The sequence below is a fragment of the Dermacentor albipictus genome, chromosome 6 (genome assembly GCF_038994185.2).
Source record: "Dermacentor albipictus isolate Rhodes 1998 colony chromosome 6, USDA_Dalb.pri_finalv2, whole genome shotgun sequence".
NCBI lineage: Eukaryota > Metazoa > Arthropoda > Arachnida > Ixodida > Ixodidae > Dermacentor > Dermacentor albipictus.
In genome coordinates, this window is record NC_091826.1 from 20,929,048 (window position 1) to 20,947,085 (window position 18,038).

At 45.6% G+C, this 18,038-nt stretch overlaps 1 protein-coding gene across 1 annotated transcript; it reads right to left on the reverse strand.

The window, feature by feature from the left end:
- Nucleotides 1-704: 704 nt before the first annotated feature.
- On the reverse strand, nucleotides 705-17,690 carry Sps1 (inactive selenide, water dikinase). The gene is made up of 6 exons (XM_065455377.1): nucleotides 17,138-17,690; nucleotides 16,912-17,015; nucleotides 16,162-16,424; nucleotides 9,305-9,495; nucleotides 6,718-6,930; nucleotides 705-3,267 (listed from the first exon to the last, which is right to left on the reverse strand). The coding sequence occupies exons 1-6, from the start codon at nucleotides 17,403-17,405 to the stop codon at nucleotides 3,083-3,085; spliced, it is 1,224 nt and encodes a 407-aa protein (XP_065311449.1). The 5' UTR covers nucleotides 17,406-17,690; the 3' UTR covers nucleotides 705-3,082.
- Nucleotides 17,691-18,038: the final 348 nt, after the last annotated feature.

Below are 18,038 nucleotides of genomic sequence, written 5' to 3' on the forward strand. Positions count from 1 at the left end.
GCCGGAGACATTTCAAACTGTTAAACTGCATGAAGGAGCCTTCTATGTCAAAACACTTCATTTCTGGTGTTCCTGCAGTGCTTCCGGCATGCTGCCGCCTCGTCAGCACATGGTGTCCAGAGTAGCTAAAATCTACCACCAGCCAACAAATTTTTTGTCATAGCAAGTCTGGTGCCCACATTATATTTTAACAAGTTCCGAGGCTTCACTAGTGGGTCAGTGGACACCTGCCAAATCAGCCTCAATGTAACCAATTAATTCGAAATATTTCTCGCCGAGATCACCAATAGTGAAACCTCGATACAACACGGATGCTACAAGAAATTATTGCATATAATGAAACAAATACAATATCCCCAGCCAAGACCAGCATGATCATGGCGAGAAACATTTTAGATTCACTTTGCTATACGTGGTTTTAACTATAAGCATATACTTGTTACAGATCTATGCTTAATACAACTACCTATATTCAGGGAATTTTTTGAAGTCCACATCAGAAATAAAAATGAAGAACAGTAGTAAAAGCCAAGAACAAGGATAAGAGAGCCACTAAATTAGTTTCTCAATGTTTTTGTTTTTATACCTTTACTTTTAATCAGCACACCTAGAGTAATAAGGTATTCTACATAAGTAGACACATTGGAACAAGTGACGACACCAAGAACTGGCAACTCAAAGAAAAACAGTTTCATGCCCCATAATTAAAAGGTGAAAATTTCACCAAAGCAGAAATTTATTTTCCATCTTTAAAAGTACAAGAGTGTCTTCTGCATTCGACAAATGCGACAGTGTGGCTTCAACAGACCCCAAATCAGCAAAGGCCAACCAGCAAACACAGTTGGTTGTCCAGTGATGTGCGCTTCTACCATTCCAGCCACAAAGTGCATTTAGGAAAGCTAACACAAACACATAAAACAATGTTAGCAACTGCCACATAAAAATACACACACACAAAAAAGAACTGTTTGACAACGTGAGGAAAGGCAAAATCACCCACCAAATTTTGAATGAAATGCAAAATCGAGGCAACCACACCAAATGCACGCACACACACACACACTCGCGCTTTTCAAAGTCAAAAACGCATTTTCATAGACATAAAAAGACATGACAAAGAACACTGACCGCACCACCACAGCAGCGGGGCCTGGGAACAATTGGGCAGTGGCAGCATACGTCATAGTGACTTCGCTGCGACAAACAGGCATAGAGTTTCCTACTAAACCTGCTAGAGCTAAATCTGGCACTATCATCCAGCCAAATATGGGCAGTGCACGGATTCGTCTAGTCATCCCACTTGTGGTTTCAGACGTCCTTGTGGTTCAATTTCTTAAGCCTCTCTAAATTGCAAGCAATTACATGTCTCCAGCATCGGAGACAGTCTACGTAGACAGCTAAGGAGACAGCCGAGACAGCTTCAAGGCTAAGAAACGGAACGCGTTTTGAGCCCTCTGGAAGATGCTTGTGAGACATGGCGCCACCTCCTGGTGATAAAAAGGAAAAGTTGAGAAAAGCACACATTATTTCTGTGTTTTAAGTCTTTGCACCTGCGAACTTATGAAAAACACAATGTCACTTACATAAGGGCATAGGACAGCGTGTCTACGTTTTATTGTGCACAGACGACCTATGAACTTCCCGTAAAGTTTCCAGGCATCCTGCTCAGCTAGTCCTGTTTACACAGAAAAGCAGACTGCATCGTTTTCATCTTTGATGCTGTCTTCGCGAAGCTGTCTACTTTGACATCTTCATGAGAATTTCAATCCTGCCAGAGATTCACAGGAAGATGTCAGGATTAACTGTTGTCAATGGCACTCGAACAAAGTGAACAAAGGGACCTGTCAGCATGGCTAGGACACGCCCCATTGTCCAGCTGGCTCCAGCCCAACAAATCCATTGTTCGACCATCTTTCATAAAGCGCACGGAGGCAATAAGTTTCCAAGCACATGCACAATCACTACAAATCTTGCCTTTCTAAGAACCTCATGATAACGAAAGTGGCACCTAACTGGAAAATATATTTTCCAAATATGAAATCCAACATGCCATAAGGTCATCTGAAGCCATAAGGGCAATGTTTAAGCAAATCCATGCATGCAGCCCATCAGTCCTGTGATGGATGAACCGCCATCTTTACAACTCCCATAGACGACTAGTGCCAGGTGTCCCCCTGGCGATTTCTGTAGGAAATTCTATGCAAACAGGTACCTTAAACGGTGGTTGCCAAGCAGCAGCTAGGCAATGTGGAAGACCTTGTTGCCTGGGGGCTGCTCAGTAGTCTTAGTAGGTGCGCGGATTTATTGCCCCCCCCCCCCCCCCCCCATCCTGTGCCTGTAACAGACTAGGACACGTGCAGAGCTCAGTGCTTGCAACGCCTTTCACATTGCTGAAAGCAGTGCAATGAATGCGATATATTAAATGATGCAAACTACTTTAGAGAATGTTTGAAATCAAGACCTTTTTTTCGTTCTAAAACCTTGCAATTCAATCAAAACCTTCCATATGATTCCAGCAACAAGCAAATTCTATTTGAATACACCAACGCAAAGTTTTGTGATTCAGTGTGTAAAGAACTTGTGATATTCAAGTGAGCAAGAACGATTAGTTTCGTAACAAGAAGAAAGGGTAGGGTTGGGAACGTGCCGGGAAATGCTGTAGATCGATTTGGCAGTGTGTTTGAAAATTATGAGAAAAGTATTTTAGAACTGCCCACGTAATGATTCATTTTGGCTGTTAGTTCGACCCGCCCCAAGTTGGCACATTGTAAACGTTAGAAATGCACAGCTCCATTGCAATGAAAGACACAGTATCTGAAGAAAGCAAGATTGCAAGTTTCTTCACGTCTCCTAAAATAGATCAGCTGCGGGAAACGAGCTCCTACACACCATTCTTTGCCGCACTGCACTCCAGATGTTGTCACATCAGTGCTCAGGTCATTGCTGGATTTGCCCAGCAATGGAAGTGAGACCACAGTGCTGTAGAGAAGCACAGCCACTGCAGGCCGACATTCGGAAGGAACTGGGCATAAATAACCAGGTGTGTGAGAGGGTCACAGGTGGGGCATGTACGTCGCTGTTGCTACCAAAGTTCACCCTCTTTGTCCTTGGAGGGAACCTCTATGACACGGGGCTTGTCTATGATACGTGCTGTCCGACAGCCTTTCTCCACGATGCCGATGATCCAGGCCTGATAGCCTTCCTGCTTCTCGATGTCTTTGCAGTAGGCTGCTGCCTGTTCTCTCGGGAGGCAGATCAGCAGGCCACCTGCAGCAGTGAAAGGAGCCACCATCAAGCTTTGTGACATGACATCAAACTGCGAGCTAAACGAACAAGCTGCTGAGATTTGACATACCATCCTCTGAACCACAGCTCCTGTCAGGACACCAACTTAATGTGCGTGGACAGGCTATCACTGGCAACAGAAGCAAGAAGGCTTCAGAAGAAAACAAACCATACACGTCTAGAGGAAGCAAAGCTGTAACCACAGCCGGCTGAAGCGAAGTCAGCCGAAAAAGTGAGAACATCATGCTTTTTTTGTTTTAACATTTACAGGTGACTAAGTGAAAATCTTATTTCCAAAACCAAATGCCTCTTTGCGCGGTTTTACATAAGGGGAGTGCAAGATAACACAAAATATTTATAGGTAAACCTTTAAGTAACAAACTTCACTATAAGAAAATTTCATATATATAACAAAGCATTTAAATTTTTACAACTTGTTGTCCCTAGAGCACCATGTATTTTGAACCTCGACATATAACGAAGTCTGTTTATACGAGCCTTCGCCATAACAAAACTTCCTGCCGCTGTGGTGGAATATCCAGGCAGTAAATGGAAACTGCTGCAGGAGCAGATGGTGAAATGATTGAATTACACACAGTTGCTTGCAAGCCCGCCTCTGAAATTTCTGTCACTGCATGACAAAAAGCCAAAGCAGAGCAGCATCTTCACCGGTAGCGGCAAATTCAGCTGGTCATGGCCTCCAAATACTGTGCCGCCCCATTTCAGATGTCATAACTGTCGAGTGCGGTGTCAGCACAGCGTCCTGCACATTCATATTGACGCATTCTGCACCGCATACAAGTCTGTATTCCTAGGTGCATTGCACCAGCTCCCGATTTAGCGTTTCTGTTGTAGCCAACTATCTCTGCCTTGTGTAGTGACACCAGTCATAAACATTAGTGGTACTAGCACTAAATGCAAGACCCTCTCGCAGGCATTTACCGTATGAAGCCCAAGTGCGATAAGATCCTATTGCACCCCGCGCATCGTACGCTGTGGGGAGGAAAAGTGTGAGAATGAGCCGAGAAATATACTGGCTTGATATCCGCTATCACGCCATGCGTGCAAAATGCAATACAGTTGCCTACAAATTTTTCAGACTCCGGAAATTCTGACCTGATGTATCTTACGGACTTGATAAATGCACCATCAGAGTTCCCATGGAGCTAATGCATTTTCGTGAACAATGTTTTGGACGAATTTGGGCCCCAAAGTTTCATTTTCGGATTAAATCGCTCGTTCTGGTCCACACTACTCAAACTTGAAGACCGCAATGTTGGATTTTCCACTGGCTTGGCACGCACAAGTGGCACGCACAAACAGCACGAGTGGGCCGCTCATAGCATCCAACATTGGGAGGCGCACGCTATCGATAAAGAGCACGTACCATACTTCAGTCTAGGAGGCCATGCCCGCTCTTCTTAGGCTAACAACACTCCAAGGACGCCACTTCTTTTTTTTCTTTTCTTTTTCGGTCAGCACTAGTATCTTATCATAATCACTTGATGTGGATTTTTTTTTTTCTTTTAAAGTTCCGGTCGCCATTCTGCACGTGGCATGTCCAAAGAACAACTGTGCCTCAGAGACGTTGTGCGCATCTTTGTGTGTGTTCGCACTTGAGTGCTCGTTACCATGGCGCCACCTTCTGTGCCTTCACATGAGCCAAGTGGTGCAAAGAAACATGGAAAGTATGTAACCCTCATGTTGGATAAAAAAGTGGCTATTACTAAGCTAATAGAGAGAAGACGTTATAAGGCTGATGTTGCAAAAAAGAAAAAAAGAAAGAAACCTGTCCAAGCAAATGCCATCTGACTATGTTAGACACTAAGGTTAGACGTTAGCTGCTCTAAGCCTAATAAACCCTTGGCTGAATGAACTTCATTGGACTCTTCGATTTTTAAGTCCCCGCCAGGTGCGGTAAATTGATTGGAGATTGCAGGGGAGCGCGCGTCTCCTCCTTGACCTGCTCATTGCTTTGCATGGCTGTCAGTGTGGCTGAGCGCATACACTGCCACTGGGAAGTAATCTGCAACAGGCACAAAAGGTGGCGGGTTCAGGTGCTGTTTTTTCACATGCCTAGTGCTCGAGGTCACGTGAGGCATATGCTCCCATCTGCCTGCGCTCATCACACCACTGTTGCGGCATCCAACAGGTTTTGATGCTGCATTGTTCGGACCATGTGGAGCGCATTCTGCTGATAGCATCGCCCGGCTGCGAGCGACGCTATCAGCCATGGCAGTGAAGTCGATGCAAAAGATTTGTGTTGTAACGCGAATGTGAATATATCGTCAACACGGTAGGAAACTGCATCTTCAACCGCCCACCACCTCTCAAATTCAACGAAATAAACTTTTCCTTGTCATTGAAATTTGCTTTTCCAATTGCCAGATAACTTGGAAATTTCTACTGCCCCTTCCACGAAAGACGATATTAATCGACGACTGTACTATATGCATAAGAGGTACAATTTCAATATAACTAAGAGGTAGAATTTCAATATAACTAAGTTTCAATATGGTGAAGTAAAGTGGCGACTTTACTGATTGCATTATATAGGGGTTTAACTTTACTATACTCAAGGAATGGAATTCTGGGCATTCAGCATTCTGCAGCTACAGCATTCTACAAAACTACAGCATTTGTTGAATTCATCTTTGCGCTTACTGGACGGAATGGGTGAAGCTCATGTGTAGGTAGAAAGCACTGAGCCTATACTTCCGGCACAGTGCAGTTTGCGCAGGGAGGGTTGCACGAGACATAAGCATTTTGGGGATTTGCGGCCTCGCACATCACACATCGAGCAGCAGAGTGGGCAAACGCAAAACGCTCCTGCGTGCACCACCATCACGAAATTCAAGTATACTGAACTAAAGCACTGAGTGCAAACATCCGTAAATATATTTTTAACTTCAGTTAATGCAATCCTGACTGGCACCAATACATTCCTATGGGCCCAAACTTCTGTTATTTTGATCTCAAAATTGGCCTTTACCGAATAATTCGAACTTGACTGGTCAGCTTCACCACAATACCGCCAAACTATGTGGTGAAGCATACCAAGAATGAAAAGGGGCCACTGTCACGAGATGGCAAACATGAAGTGCATTTCAAATACTGTGAAATGACATGAAAATACCATGTGGCAACCCACCACAGGACGCTGCACTTTCATCAATGTTATGCAAAGAAGAGCAGTTGTTACCATGTCAAACATGAGGAGATGATTACTTTGTCCACACACACGGAGATGTTGCTTCTAGCATCAAGCAGTGGCATTTAAACAGAAGTTTTACACGTTCGCAACAAACCAGTCAGTAAAGAGAACCAGTTTGAAAAGAGATTATGTCCCAGAGACATCTTCTAGTTTCAGGAATACATGAGCACTGCTAATTGGCTAGCCAGAAGCTCTACGGCCAACGGTTTGCAACCCACCAGATGTCTCGGGACAGAAGCCCTGCAGCAGCTGGAAGGTGGAGCCACATGCCTTTGCCACAGCAGCCATTTTGGCCAGCACAGGCAGGTTGTGAATAACGAAGGAGACGTCATTCTTCTGCACCCGTGCCAAGAGTTGTGCATGGCCCAGGAGACCCCCGCTCCGCACATCCGTGGCACCATGAGCATTGTACTTGTGCATCAGAAGCGCAGCTGAAAACAGGCGGTGCAAGCGTCAGCCAAAATGAAAAGTGAGCTGTCTATTGCACAAATATAACAGGTAGAAAACAGGCCGGAAAACGTACAGAATTACGTTCATTAGGAGGTCCCAAGTTGAAGGGAGACTACAGAGCACTCCATGCTTTAACTTGTTTTAATTTGCTTTTACAAAGCTTGACCTAGAGTCCTTACACCGATAAAAGTGCCACGGAATCCACAACACAACTAATGCACATTCCTAAAAACTGCAAGTTCCAAATGACATGCAATAAGTACAAAGAGATTATGCAGAAACCAACCAACAAAGACGACAGTTGAAGTAAGCAATGCTTTTTATTGTTCTAGCCTTGGCTGCCTCTTGTCGCTGATAGGCTTTTTGTCTTTTGGCTAAGCTTTCTGTCTATAAGCTAAGCTTTTTGTCTTTTGTCAAATGCTGCATCACTCTTCACTTATCAACAGGCTGCTCCATTTAGAGCCATCTTTGTAGTGTCACACAATGCACCAACCTAGAAAGCTGATGCAACACGGGCTACAAAGGCAAGCAACTTCAGTAGCGACCAAGCACAGGTGTGCATCTGTCAGCAACAGCGGAGATACGCAACCAATTATTTGGCGCCGCACTTTACATATGCTCTCTTGCTCTCCTCCTAACCTCTGACAACCTCCTTTCCTGCCCTTCTCTTCACCACACCCCTCTCTAAATCCAACCACAGCATCGAAACCCTTCCTGCTGACATCTATAGCAGTTAACCTAATACAATCTTTAACGAAAAGACCCGCTACAATAGTTCAGTGGCTATGGCTTGCTGCGCTGCAGAGCTCGATGTTACAGGTTCGAATTCAGCCATGGTCGCTGCATTTCGATGGGGCCAAAATGCAAGAATGCTCGTGTACTTAGATTTAGGTGCACATTAAAAAAAAAAGTCAGAATTACTCCAAAACTGCTCACTACTCTGTGCCTAATATTCAGATCAGATTTGACACATAAAACTAGAATTTACTTTAATTTGATGAAACACCAATGCCCAGCAACACCTCAGCATGACAAGACACCAGAGCCTAACTTGCAGAAACCTGCCATTACAGATCTCCAAGACATAGTGATGGACTCCGTGGATTTCTAGGGGCGTACGAAGCACAGACCATGTAAGCTCCACACAAAAGTGTTCCAAGAGCTCTGGCTGATCGGTTTAAAAATAAAAATGTGGCACATAAAAATTTTTTTTTCTTCTTACAGCAGACTTCCTGCTTTAAACTGCCCCGGCACCAGCCCCGGATCTCTTGCAAAACATGTTAATCTACAGCAAGAATGCAATAAGATTCAGCGCTTTCCTACAGGGACTAGTGGGCAATGTTCCAAAGCAACAGGCACGCCTACGAGAGACGTACCAGTGGGGGGCTCCAAATTGATTTCAACCACCTGGGGTTCATTAACATGAATATAAATTTACATGTTCTTGCATTCCACCCCCTTTGAAGCATCTCGGAGTCAAACCTGTGACTTCAGCAGCGAAACGTCATTGCCACAGTGGCAAGTTACAAAAGATATAACACAGAAAAGAACGAGAAGACAAGCTCATTATTTTCATGTTGTGTCCTAGCCCTTTTTCTCATGCTGTCTCTTCTATGAAAAAATCATCGCCAAAGCACTCCATACAGATGGTTAGCCAGTGAAGTTGAAACATGCAGCGTTGGTGTTAATCACTGGGTTTATCTCGACGGATCATTAAACGACGGCTTGGTAGGCTGCCAAATCCTCGGTACGCAGTTGCTGCTTACGCTCGACTGCACGAGCCTGTTCTTGTTCTCGGGCTGCAGTACTGGCACTGCGTAGACAAGCTCTTTCCCAGTTCTGCTCTTGCCGCTGCTGATTGAAAGCTGCCTGCTCCTCAGGAATACATATGATGCATGGCCTACCCATTTCGGAGCCGGAGGGAAACTGCTGCGAGCGCTCGGCTACGATGGAGAGCAATGATGTCACTAGTGGCTCAGCTAATCCTACACCACTTAGATAGCACAAGGCCTTTTCACTCCTATCCATGACTTTATGTTACCTGGCCCGACTGCGATAGAATCTAATGGGGATGCTCCCAAGTAAGCAACAGTGATTTTGATGTCACCGCTTTCATCACACCAGCCTTGTCAATAGAAATTTCGGGCCATGTATCGTGAAGTCATGGATCGGAGTAAATAGGCTTTGTGCTATATAGGTGGTGTTGGCTAATTGCACGCCTCTCTTTCTCTCACTCTATTTTTTGCACATGCACATGGGGTTGCACCGGAGGAGCTTTCGGTGTTCAGGTGACCGACAGACGGATGGACAAACGAACGAATTGGCTAGCCATATACAGCTTCACTGTAAAAATACCTGTCCGGTTGAGTCGTGACATGGAGTCTCGAGCACGGTGGCAGGCCTTGTGGACGTCCTCCTCGGCGACAACCAGACGCACCCTGTTCCATCTCTCCGGCTGTTCAAGCCACTGGAGGGCGCTGACCGCCACCTGGACACCCAGGGGCTTGGTCAGCACCAGCACGTCACCCACCACTGCATTGTCTGCCCTGAGAAAGGAAGGCATGAAAGAGTAACAAAATAAGTAAACAATGCGCAAGGTATCCTAGTAGCATAAGCAGGAACATGGGCACAAGATGCCAATGCAGTCGAACCATGTCATAATGAAGTCACATTTGACATGGAAATACCTCCATTACATCCAATGTTCAGATACGCGTTTTAGATTTACTTTGTTACATCCGATAATTTGTTGCCTCAAGGTTTGCATCAAACACATTACAAACAGATGTGGCGGCCTATGAAAACATACAAGAATACTACAGGGAAACTCAAGTCGATATTGCAAAATATTTGAATTAACTAAGTGCTTTGGATTCCTCGAGACATGTTTGCAGAGCCTAATGCATTGAATACCTCAAAGTACTGAAGTACCTCAAAATACAGAGTATCAGTTCAGGTGATGGATGCCAAGGACTCGTGATGAAACAAGACACTCAAAAAGCTGGCAGACTCAATAAGTACCTACGAAGACAAAAATGATCTTTTGCTCTTGAATACATGCCTTATTTTCACGAGTATTTAAAGGGACACTAAGGGCAAATACTAAGTCAATGTGGACTGTTTAAATACCATTGCAGAAACCTCTAAACGCTTGTTTCATGCCAAGAAAAGACTTAGTTTACGATAAAATTACATCTGAAGCATCCAAAGCATATACCAAGCAATTTCAAATCTCCCGCCACCTAACTGGCGGAGTGGTGACGTTGCATGCATTATCACCAACTTTTGCTGCCGTCGGTGAGTAAAACGGCGCCCAATAGATGGCAGTACCGAGCCAAGACAGAGTGGTGGATTCGCCGCTGCGGGTAGTTTTTGGTCAAGTGGCATAGCCCGTTCAGGCATCACGTGACATCACATGGAAGTTGAATTCTCTGCCACTCGCAGTTTGTGCGAGTTTTGCGAGCCAGCAAAATCAGCGCTGCACTACACGATAGTGAACCTACTGAAATGAAAAAGCGTAGGCTGCACGAAGTCGATCGAAAACGAAACCTTTCGACCGCATGCGTCTTTGTCAAGGGTAATTTCAACGAGTTCTTTATTAAAAGGGAAATAAAAGTGGACAAGTAGCATTTGTTTCATCTTACAATATAATACAAGGATGTTTTCTGCAACAAGTGGTTAAGTACTAGTGAAAGAATTTAACTGAGGAGTGCTTCCATCATCGAGCAAGTAATTGAATGTCCCGGGGCAGTCTCTAATCATGTTCTGCATTTACCTCAATTTCTCGGTTAATAAGGCTCTGTTCGCAATAATACTGACACCTTAGAGATTCTCGAGCACTGATCTCTCACTATAGCTTTACTTAATATTTGACTTTAGTGTCCCTTTACAGTGTTTTTGAGACAATAAAATAATTATCTAATCCAATCGGCATTGCTAAGTTTGATCTTATTACAAACAATCATCATCAGGAGTCGAGCTAAGTGCCGGTGCAGAAAATCTGCCCCCTCATTTGACAGAGTTACTGATGGTTTGACAATACAGGCTACACCAAAGGCTGTCCTCTACTGCCTTGATTATTGATAACAAAATAATTCTCTAGTTCAAGCGGCATTGCTAAATTGAGGTTCGACCTTATTGCAAACAACCATAATCAGGAGTCGAGCTAAGTGAGGGTGCAGAAAATCTGCCACCTCATTTGACAGAGTTACTGATGGCTTGACAATACAGGCTACATCAAAGACTGTCGTCTTCTGCCTTGATTATCAAGCAGGTCAGTTTGCATTTATTCTTTCTCACATTGATAAGAAAGGGAAGAACTGACAATAAAATTTAACACAGTGTGTGTGTACTTGTGTCTTCTAGCATGCTACTACTACTAGGATACCCAACAATGTCATACCAACAAGACTATGTTGCAACTCCTGTTATGTAAACAAAGGTGGGTCTCGGAACTTGCAAAATGCTACTGGCTTTAAATCGAGGTTGCCCAGCTCAAAACTGGTAAGTTCCAAAACCAACTTCTCTGGGAATCGGGTGAGCCAGCAATATCTGGGAAATGCCTTCAGAACAACTTGTTTAAAGCTGTCTTGTTGCTTTACTTAAATGAATACATATTTATTAACATTAAGCTGGCTCTATGGCCTAAGAGGGAACTGGTGGATAAGAGAGCAAAGGAGAGAGAAGGGACATTGTGGGAATCAGTGGCCCATCCCAAAGATGCACCTGGAGCTCTTCTAAAGGAGGTGGATGATGCCTGTTTCGAGGGCGAATGTAGAGAGCGCCTCGAAAGCATACCCCTCCTCTACTTGAGGTCGGATCCAATTCTGAGTTGGCCACCAGGCCCTGGTGGTTGAAACGCTGGTACAGTGAACTAGGGGCAGTGCAACGCGCGGAGGCAGCGACGCATAGGGGCATCTGATGCCGCTAGTGGAAAAAGCAGCGGCGGTGCTGCAATCGCTCACTCTTGCATGTGGTGCCTGTTGTGTGGCTTAACAGCGCTTGATAGATGTTGTCTTGCCCGCATTCTATGAAAGTCTGCCGCTTTTAAATTCGTGAACATTTCAGCTTGCGTCAAAGAATAGAATTATGGGGTTTTACGCGGCAAAACCACTTTCTGATTATGAGGCACGCCGTAGTGGAGGACTCCGGAAATTTCGACCACCTGGGGTTCTTTAACGTGCACTTAAATCAAGAAGCCCGGCGGCCAATACTGTGTGACATTATGTGTTTGTGCAGTTCCTATTTTCCAGGGCCTCAATTATTATGCGGTTGAAATATGTGCCAAGGAGAGAACAATGGTACAATGCAACTGCTTAATTTAAACTTTTCTGTTATGGGGTGACTAGGATTTGCTGAAGCAAGGCAAACAGTGGGGCTTTTGTAATTCAGGTTATTTGTACTTGTGCCCATTACCATACCAATTAATGTTGTCATTGCACTAGTGTGTAAAACTATTCCAGATATTCTTCAGCGCCCCACCGGCTCTTGGGTGTTTCCCCATACTCTGTGATGCCTGTATAGCGAGCATTTAGTTACAGATTACACAGACCATGGAATTGTGCCCATTTGTGAAATGCTGTACATATATCCCCAGTAACATGGATGGATATCCTCTCGACATCTACAATTAGGACATCGATATCCAAGGGATGTGTCAAGTACGCCCTGAAAACGTCTCTCACATGACCATTTGGCTGCACTTTCCATGTCCTGCGGACAGTTGTTGCATGTCCACGAGGGACATTATGTGGACATGCTGCATACATTTTACAGACATATGCCAGGGCCTCTTGTATACTGTTCGCCATAATGCAAATTGCGGTCACAGCCCATGGTGATAGATGCAATGGGCAGAGCACCCACCCATCGAGAACAGATACATTGTGTGCACACATTAGGCATGCACGCACATGTGCTAAAGTGTAGCACACTCCTCATACTTCTAGGCCTTGCACCAAGCGTAATTGCCTTATTGAGCTAATTGAAGTTTTCAAATTAAATTGCGTCAGAAAATTCGTAGTACAACATAAACACGAGCTGCATACATAAGATCTTCGGATCGCAATTTGAACATGCGATAAAACATAACGAGGAAACTCATGAGACATAGCTTCAATTGAAGGACAAATATTCACATGCATGTCAAAAAAAGGTCTATGTGGGATAACCTTAGGGCATTCGTAATAGGATATCCAAGAATGACATCCACCAGATGTCCTATTTGTATCCGAAATGGTGCATGGACATTAGGACATGGTTCACGCTTCCTATGGACGAAATGTTTTCACTGGGTCGTTAAACTGCTCACCAAGGCATGGTCTCCATAAATGCAAGAATGAGCTGCTTTTCCGTTTTAGTGAAGCTACCGCTTGGCTTCCGGCATCATTGTCGTGCTAGCCCTGGCTCTCCTGCTCGTTAGTGTTTACTGCGTTTGATATTTTACCGATGAATATCAGTGACTTTTTCAGAATAAGTGGCTTTAGTGCGTATATGCGACTTCAATCTCTGCATGCAAGTTTTATCTGCTGCTTTTCAATTCGTGAGCATTTCTGTTCATGTCAGGAGCAACAAGTTCAGCTGTCTGATGTTATTCATTAGTGCACTTTCCGTTTTCATCTGAGGCAACGCCTATGATGTGTTGTTGAAAGGTGTACCAAGGAGAGAACAAACGTGCAACGTAACAGCTTAATTTACACTTATTTTTGATCTTGCAGGGACTATTTACACATAATTTCTTTGTCACATGGTCACTCGATTGCAATTATGTACAATCTGAATCTGCTCACTCGAGTTCCTATAGACTGTCGCCTGCGCCCTCAAGCTCTGTAAGCTATACAAACGTGGTCCTGGTTGCTGAATGTATAACAGTGATCATTTTCTATCGTGGTGAAAAAGTTCATCCAGACGGGATTTGATTGTGATCAAAGGTGCCTGTGTTCTCGACAATGTGGCTAGGTTTCAGTGGCGAGTACAGGGGCACTATAATAATTTCAGAAACTGCCTTAGCATCTGTGGCAAAAAACAACATGCATTTCATTGTCGGATAGTGAGCAACGAATACAGACCAAATAAACGTAGTGCTTAAGGCAAAAATCTGAGCAAAACTTTCTGAACTCGTCAAGCATATAGGTACATCACAGTGCATGCGAGCATTTCGTCTGCTGCTTTTTCAAGATTGATCAATCGCAGCACCGCTGCTACTGGCGACGCCACCAGAGCCACGCGGAGACTGCCGCTCGCTGCATTGCCCCTTCTAGTACACTGTAACGCTGGCCAGTGAATGCTCCGCACTCCTATAGCAGGTGATAAACGGTTGGACGGACGTCCATTTTACATGCTGAACAGGTAAGGCCAGGTGGACGTGTGCCAGATTCTGGCGTACTGCATTTCCTGCAGTGCACTCCAGTTGGACAAGAAGTACAGAGTTAAAATTACATCGGTTTGGGCATTGTGTTTGGGCCTTTGGCTGCCAAAAGGCAGCTGGAAGTATTATGCAATTTCAGTAAAGTAAATAATCTTGGCACACCCTTGGTAGTCCAGGTGCCAGTTGATCCGAGTCATGCAGTATTTATTGCCCTGGCCATTATCTATTGTTATACTATCTTGTAGTAACTGCGGAGTAGGCTCTAGATGAAGGATCCAGAAGGTGCAAGAGACTGTCATTGTCACTGATACAGTGGACGGTAGATAGAATCTCGCTCATCCCGTCATGTGCCACATCTTTCCCCTTGATCCTGCAATGTCCCAGCACGCACAGTGTAATGCAGGTGTCGGTTAGCAACTGCTGGCATTCTTGTTTGATGAGGTGAGTCAATGAGCTTGTCACTCCTTCAGCTGATCAGAGTGCCCCCACCACTACTTGGTTGCCCGTGAAAACATGAAATGTAGAAGTTAGAGGTGCATGGAGAGCTTCAATAATCGCTGCTAACTCTACAGTGAGCACATCAGGGGAGTGGCCATTTCTTAGCTTAAGGCTGATAATTTTCCCTAAATTTATTTGGCAGAACGCAACTGCAGCCCTGGTGCCTCCGAGGTCTGGACGGAAGGTGATGTGTGCACAGAAGCAGGCCACTTTCAAGCAATCGGCAGTGGCCAAGTGGTGGTTGGCAAGTAGGGAGTGGCGTTCTTAGTGCCGATGCGAATTTATTCTTCCCGGTAGCTGCTTAGCGTCCACGACCTTGATTTCCTCCCGAGATGGCATGTTGTCCTGGGATTCGAGGCTTAGAAGGCAACAAATAAAAGCACATTCATTGCTTTTAAAGCACGATTTGTACATACCACGGTTGCCTTCGTATAACATACCATGCAGTCCTCACAGTTACCGTACCTCCCAGCCAGGAGAGAACAAAGCAAACATCCTCATCAAGTTACGTTCCCGGATCACTTCACCCTCTCCTGATAGCCATGTCACTCATGGACGTCTGCTAAGGCCAGGTGAGTTGTGCAATCCAGCAGTTCAGTTTTGATTTTCTGAGTGAAAGTGCCTGGAATTCAGCATGCTGCAAAATCAGCAGCATCAGCTTCTTGCATGTCTGCAATCAGTTACAAACTCCTCAGTTGACGGGCTTCTATTCATAGATTAGAATTAATCATCTGGCTCTTTCTGGTGGAAAGATTGTTAAATTTTCATAATTACTTATCGAATTACTATGTAGTGTCATTGTAAAACAAATGTTTTCGTGGTAAAAGAAACACCAAGAGAATAGCTTATTGTATCTTGTTTTTTTATAAGGAATTTCAAAGGGAATTTTCAGAACAACTGTGAACCTATATTATCAGTTCCTTACAGCCGTTTCAATACAAAGCAGAGTGACCAGCCGCAGTGGCTTAGCAGCTATGGCATTGTTCTGCTACGCACAAGGTCGCAGGATCAAATACTAGCCGTGATGGCCGCATTTCGATGTGGGTGAATTGCAAAACCCTGGTGTACCGTGCGTTGGGGGCACGTTAAAGATCCCCTAGTGGTCAAAATTAACCCAAGTCCCCCATTACGGCGTGCCTCATAATCAGATCACGGTTTTGGCATGTAAAACTCCAGAATTCAAATCAGCAGTGCAGTTGAAAACATTACAAAATCCAGCTTGCGAATGCTACACCAAGGCTTGCAAAGCACAAGAGCAAGCACAAGGTGGCTTTACCTGGGAAACATGCTGAATTCCACATGCCTCTAAAGAAGCCAACTGTTCCAGCCAAACCAAGGGTGTGCTTACGATATGAACTCCGCCGGATGGCAGCAGCTTGTGGCACATCCGCCGATGATGAGCCAGGGGTTGAGAGCCGTCTGTCCACCAGTCACGCTGGTACCCGCCACAGAGGCCGCATCTCGAAATCCACGCACTAACAGTGGCAACACCACATCCCGCTCTTTGTCCGTCAGCTTGCTGCTCACACCCAACACTAACAGCACATTGTCACACTCAGTCACACCGTGTGCATAAAGCCCACTCAGGACACTGGCACATACAACTTTGCCCTGCAAAAGAAACGGGAAAATTGAAGGCTGATAAAGCTCTGCTTGTTCATGTGCACTGCTATATGCACTAATGTGCGCTTAGGGCGCTGACAACACCGAGATAACGTTTGCTTCCCACTAATGCACCATTCTCCCAACTTCAGCGGTACCTGCGCCACGGCCCACAGTTGACAAATAGCCACTACGCAAGATAACAGGGCAGTGGCACGATGCTTCCATAGCTTAGTCTATCATTTAGACAACACAGAAACATCGCGTTTAACCATTTTTTTCACTGTTGAGCTCTCAAGGAAGTTCAACCTCACAGTATACGGACCACAACTGGTTAGGTGTTCCTCTAACCTCGATGGCAAGTGTACAGCGCAAATGATAAAACGAGCAGTCACGCAGTTTAAAAAGAACAGAGGAGCAGTGACACGACCTTGGCAACAGAGACACAAGTAGTCAGACACAGATATCTGCGCTGCAACAGCTGACAATGCCTCACCATGACATAGGGGTCTTCGACCAGTGGATACAAGTAGTCGACGCTTTGGACCAACGACAGCCCACCATGACGCAGTGGTGTCAAACTGCACTCGATGCCCGAGCCTGCGATGGACACAGGTATCTATCAGTCGCACGAACACAGCAGGCACAGCACGACCACTGAACAGTGTAGCGCCAATGATCACCTAGAAGCAACGAGAGCGTGGCACGTTTTTGGCGCTCACCCGAACGTGGCATTCCTTGGACTTGAAAATACTGGCGCTGCTGGCACGGTCCATCGCCGTCGCCGAGTTGTAAGAGTCCCTCCAGGAGTTTAGTTAGCGAATCCTGGGGGACTTTACACCCTCATCCTTTCAGGTCGGCGAACCGCGTCAGCCTGAAGCTGGGGTCCAAGTCGTGCGACGTCGGATCAAAGGGCCGCACGATTCCGGCGACTTCCACTTGCACCGCGACCTGCTGTGCGCCGTTGCTGGCATTGCCGTTGTTCTCCATCCCTGATCTCGGTGATGAAGTTCACCGATCCTTCGTGAAGAAGCGTCTGCAGCAGCACGCCGGCGGTCCGAAAAACGAGAGCCCTTCGACCTCTCCTCGGGAGCAAGATGGCGCTTGTCCAGGCTTTTGCGGGAGGACGACGCGTTGTGGCGTCGCCTACCTATTGGTCAAGCAGGTGTCACGTGACAATTCTTCGTCACGGGAGGGCCGCCGGGGCGCGTCGGAAGCGAGACGCGCGGTCCGAAGTGAGCCGCATGCGCTCCGGCGCATTTCCGTGGATTCTCTGCTTGCGCGGCCGACCGGTGGAGTGGGGACGGGGTTAAATGATAAAAACAAAGCAAAGCGTGCGCCGTTAACGGCCGCCGCCGATGTCACTCTCACACAAACCACGGAGTTTCGGGAGGTGTTCTCAGCGTAGAACGGCGAAGGTTCTTGTGCACAGTCGATTCCGTTTAGCATGCATTCGCTGCTGTAAAAAGATGAAAGCAGCGAGCAAAGTGGCGGGAAATTCAAAGCGCCATTTTACTTATTACGTACAAGCGCTCAGATAATAGATTTGAAATGATTATTTCGGCGTATTTTTGATATATATATATGCTGGGAAGCTTCTGGAAGTAACGATCGCATTGCTTA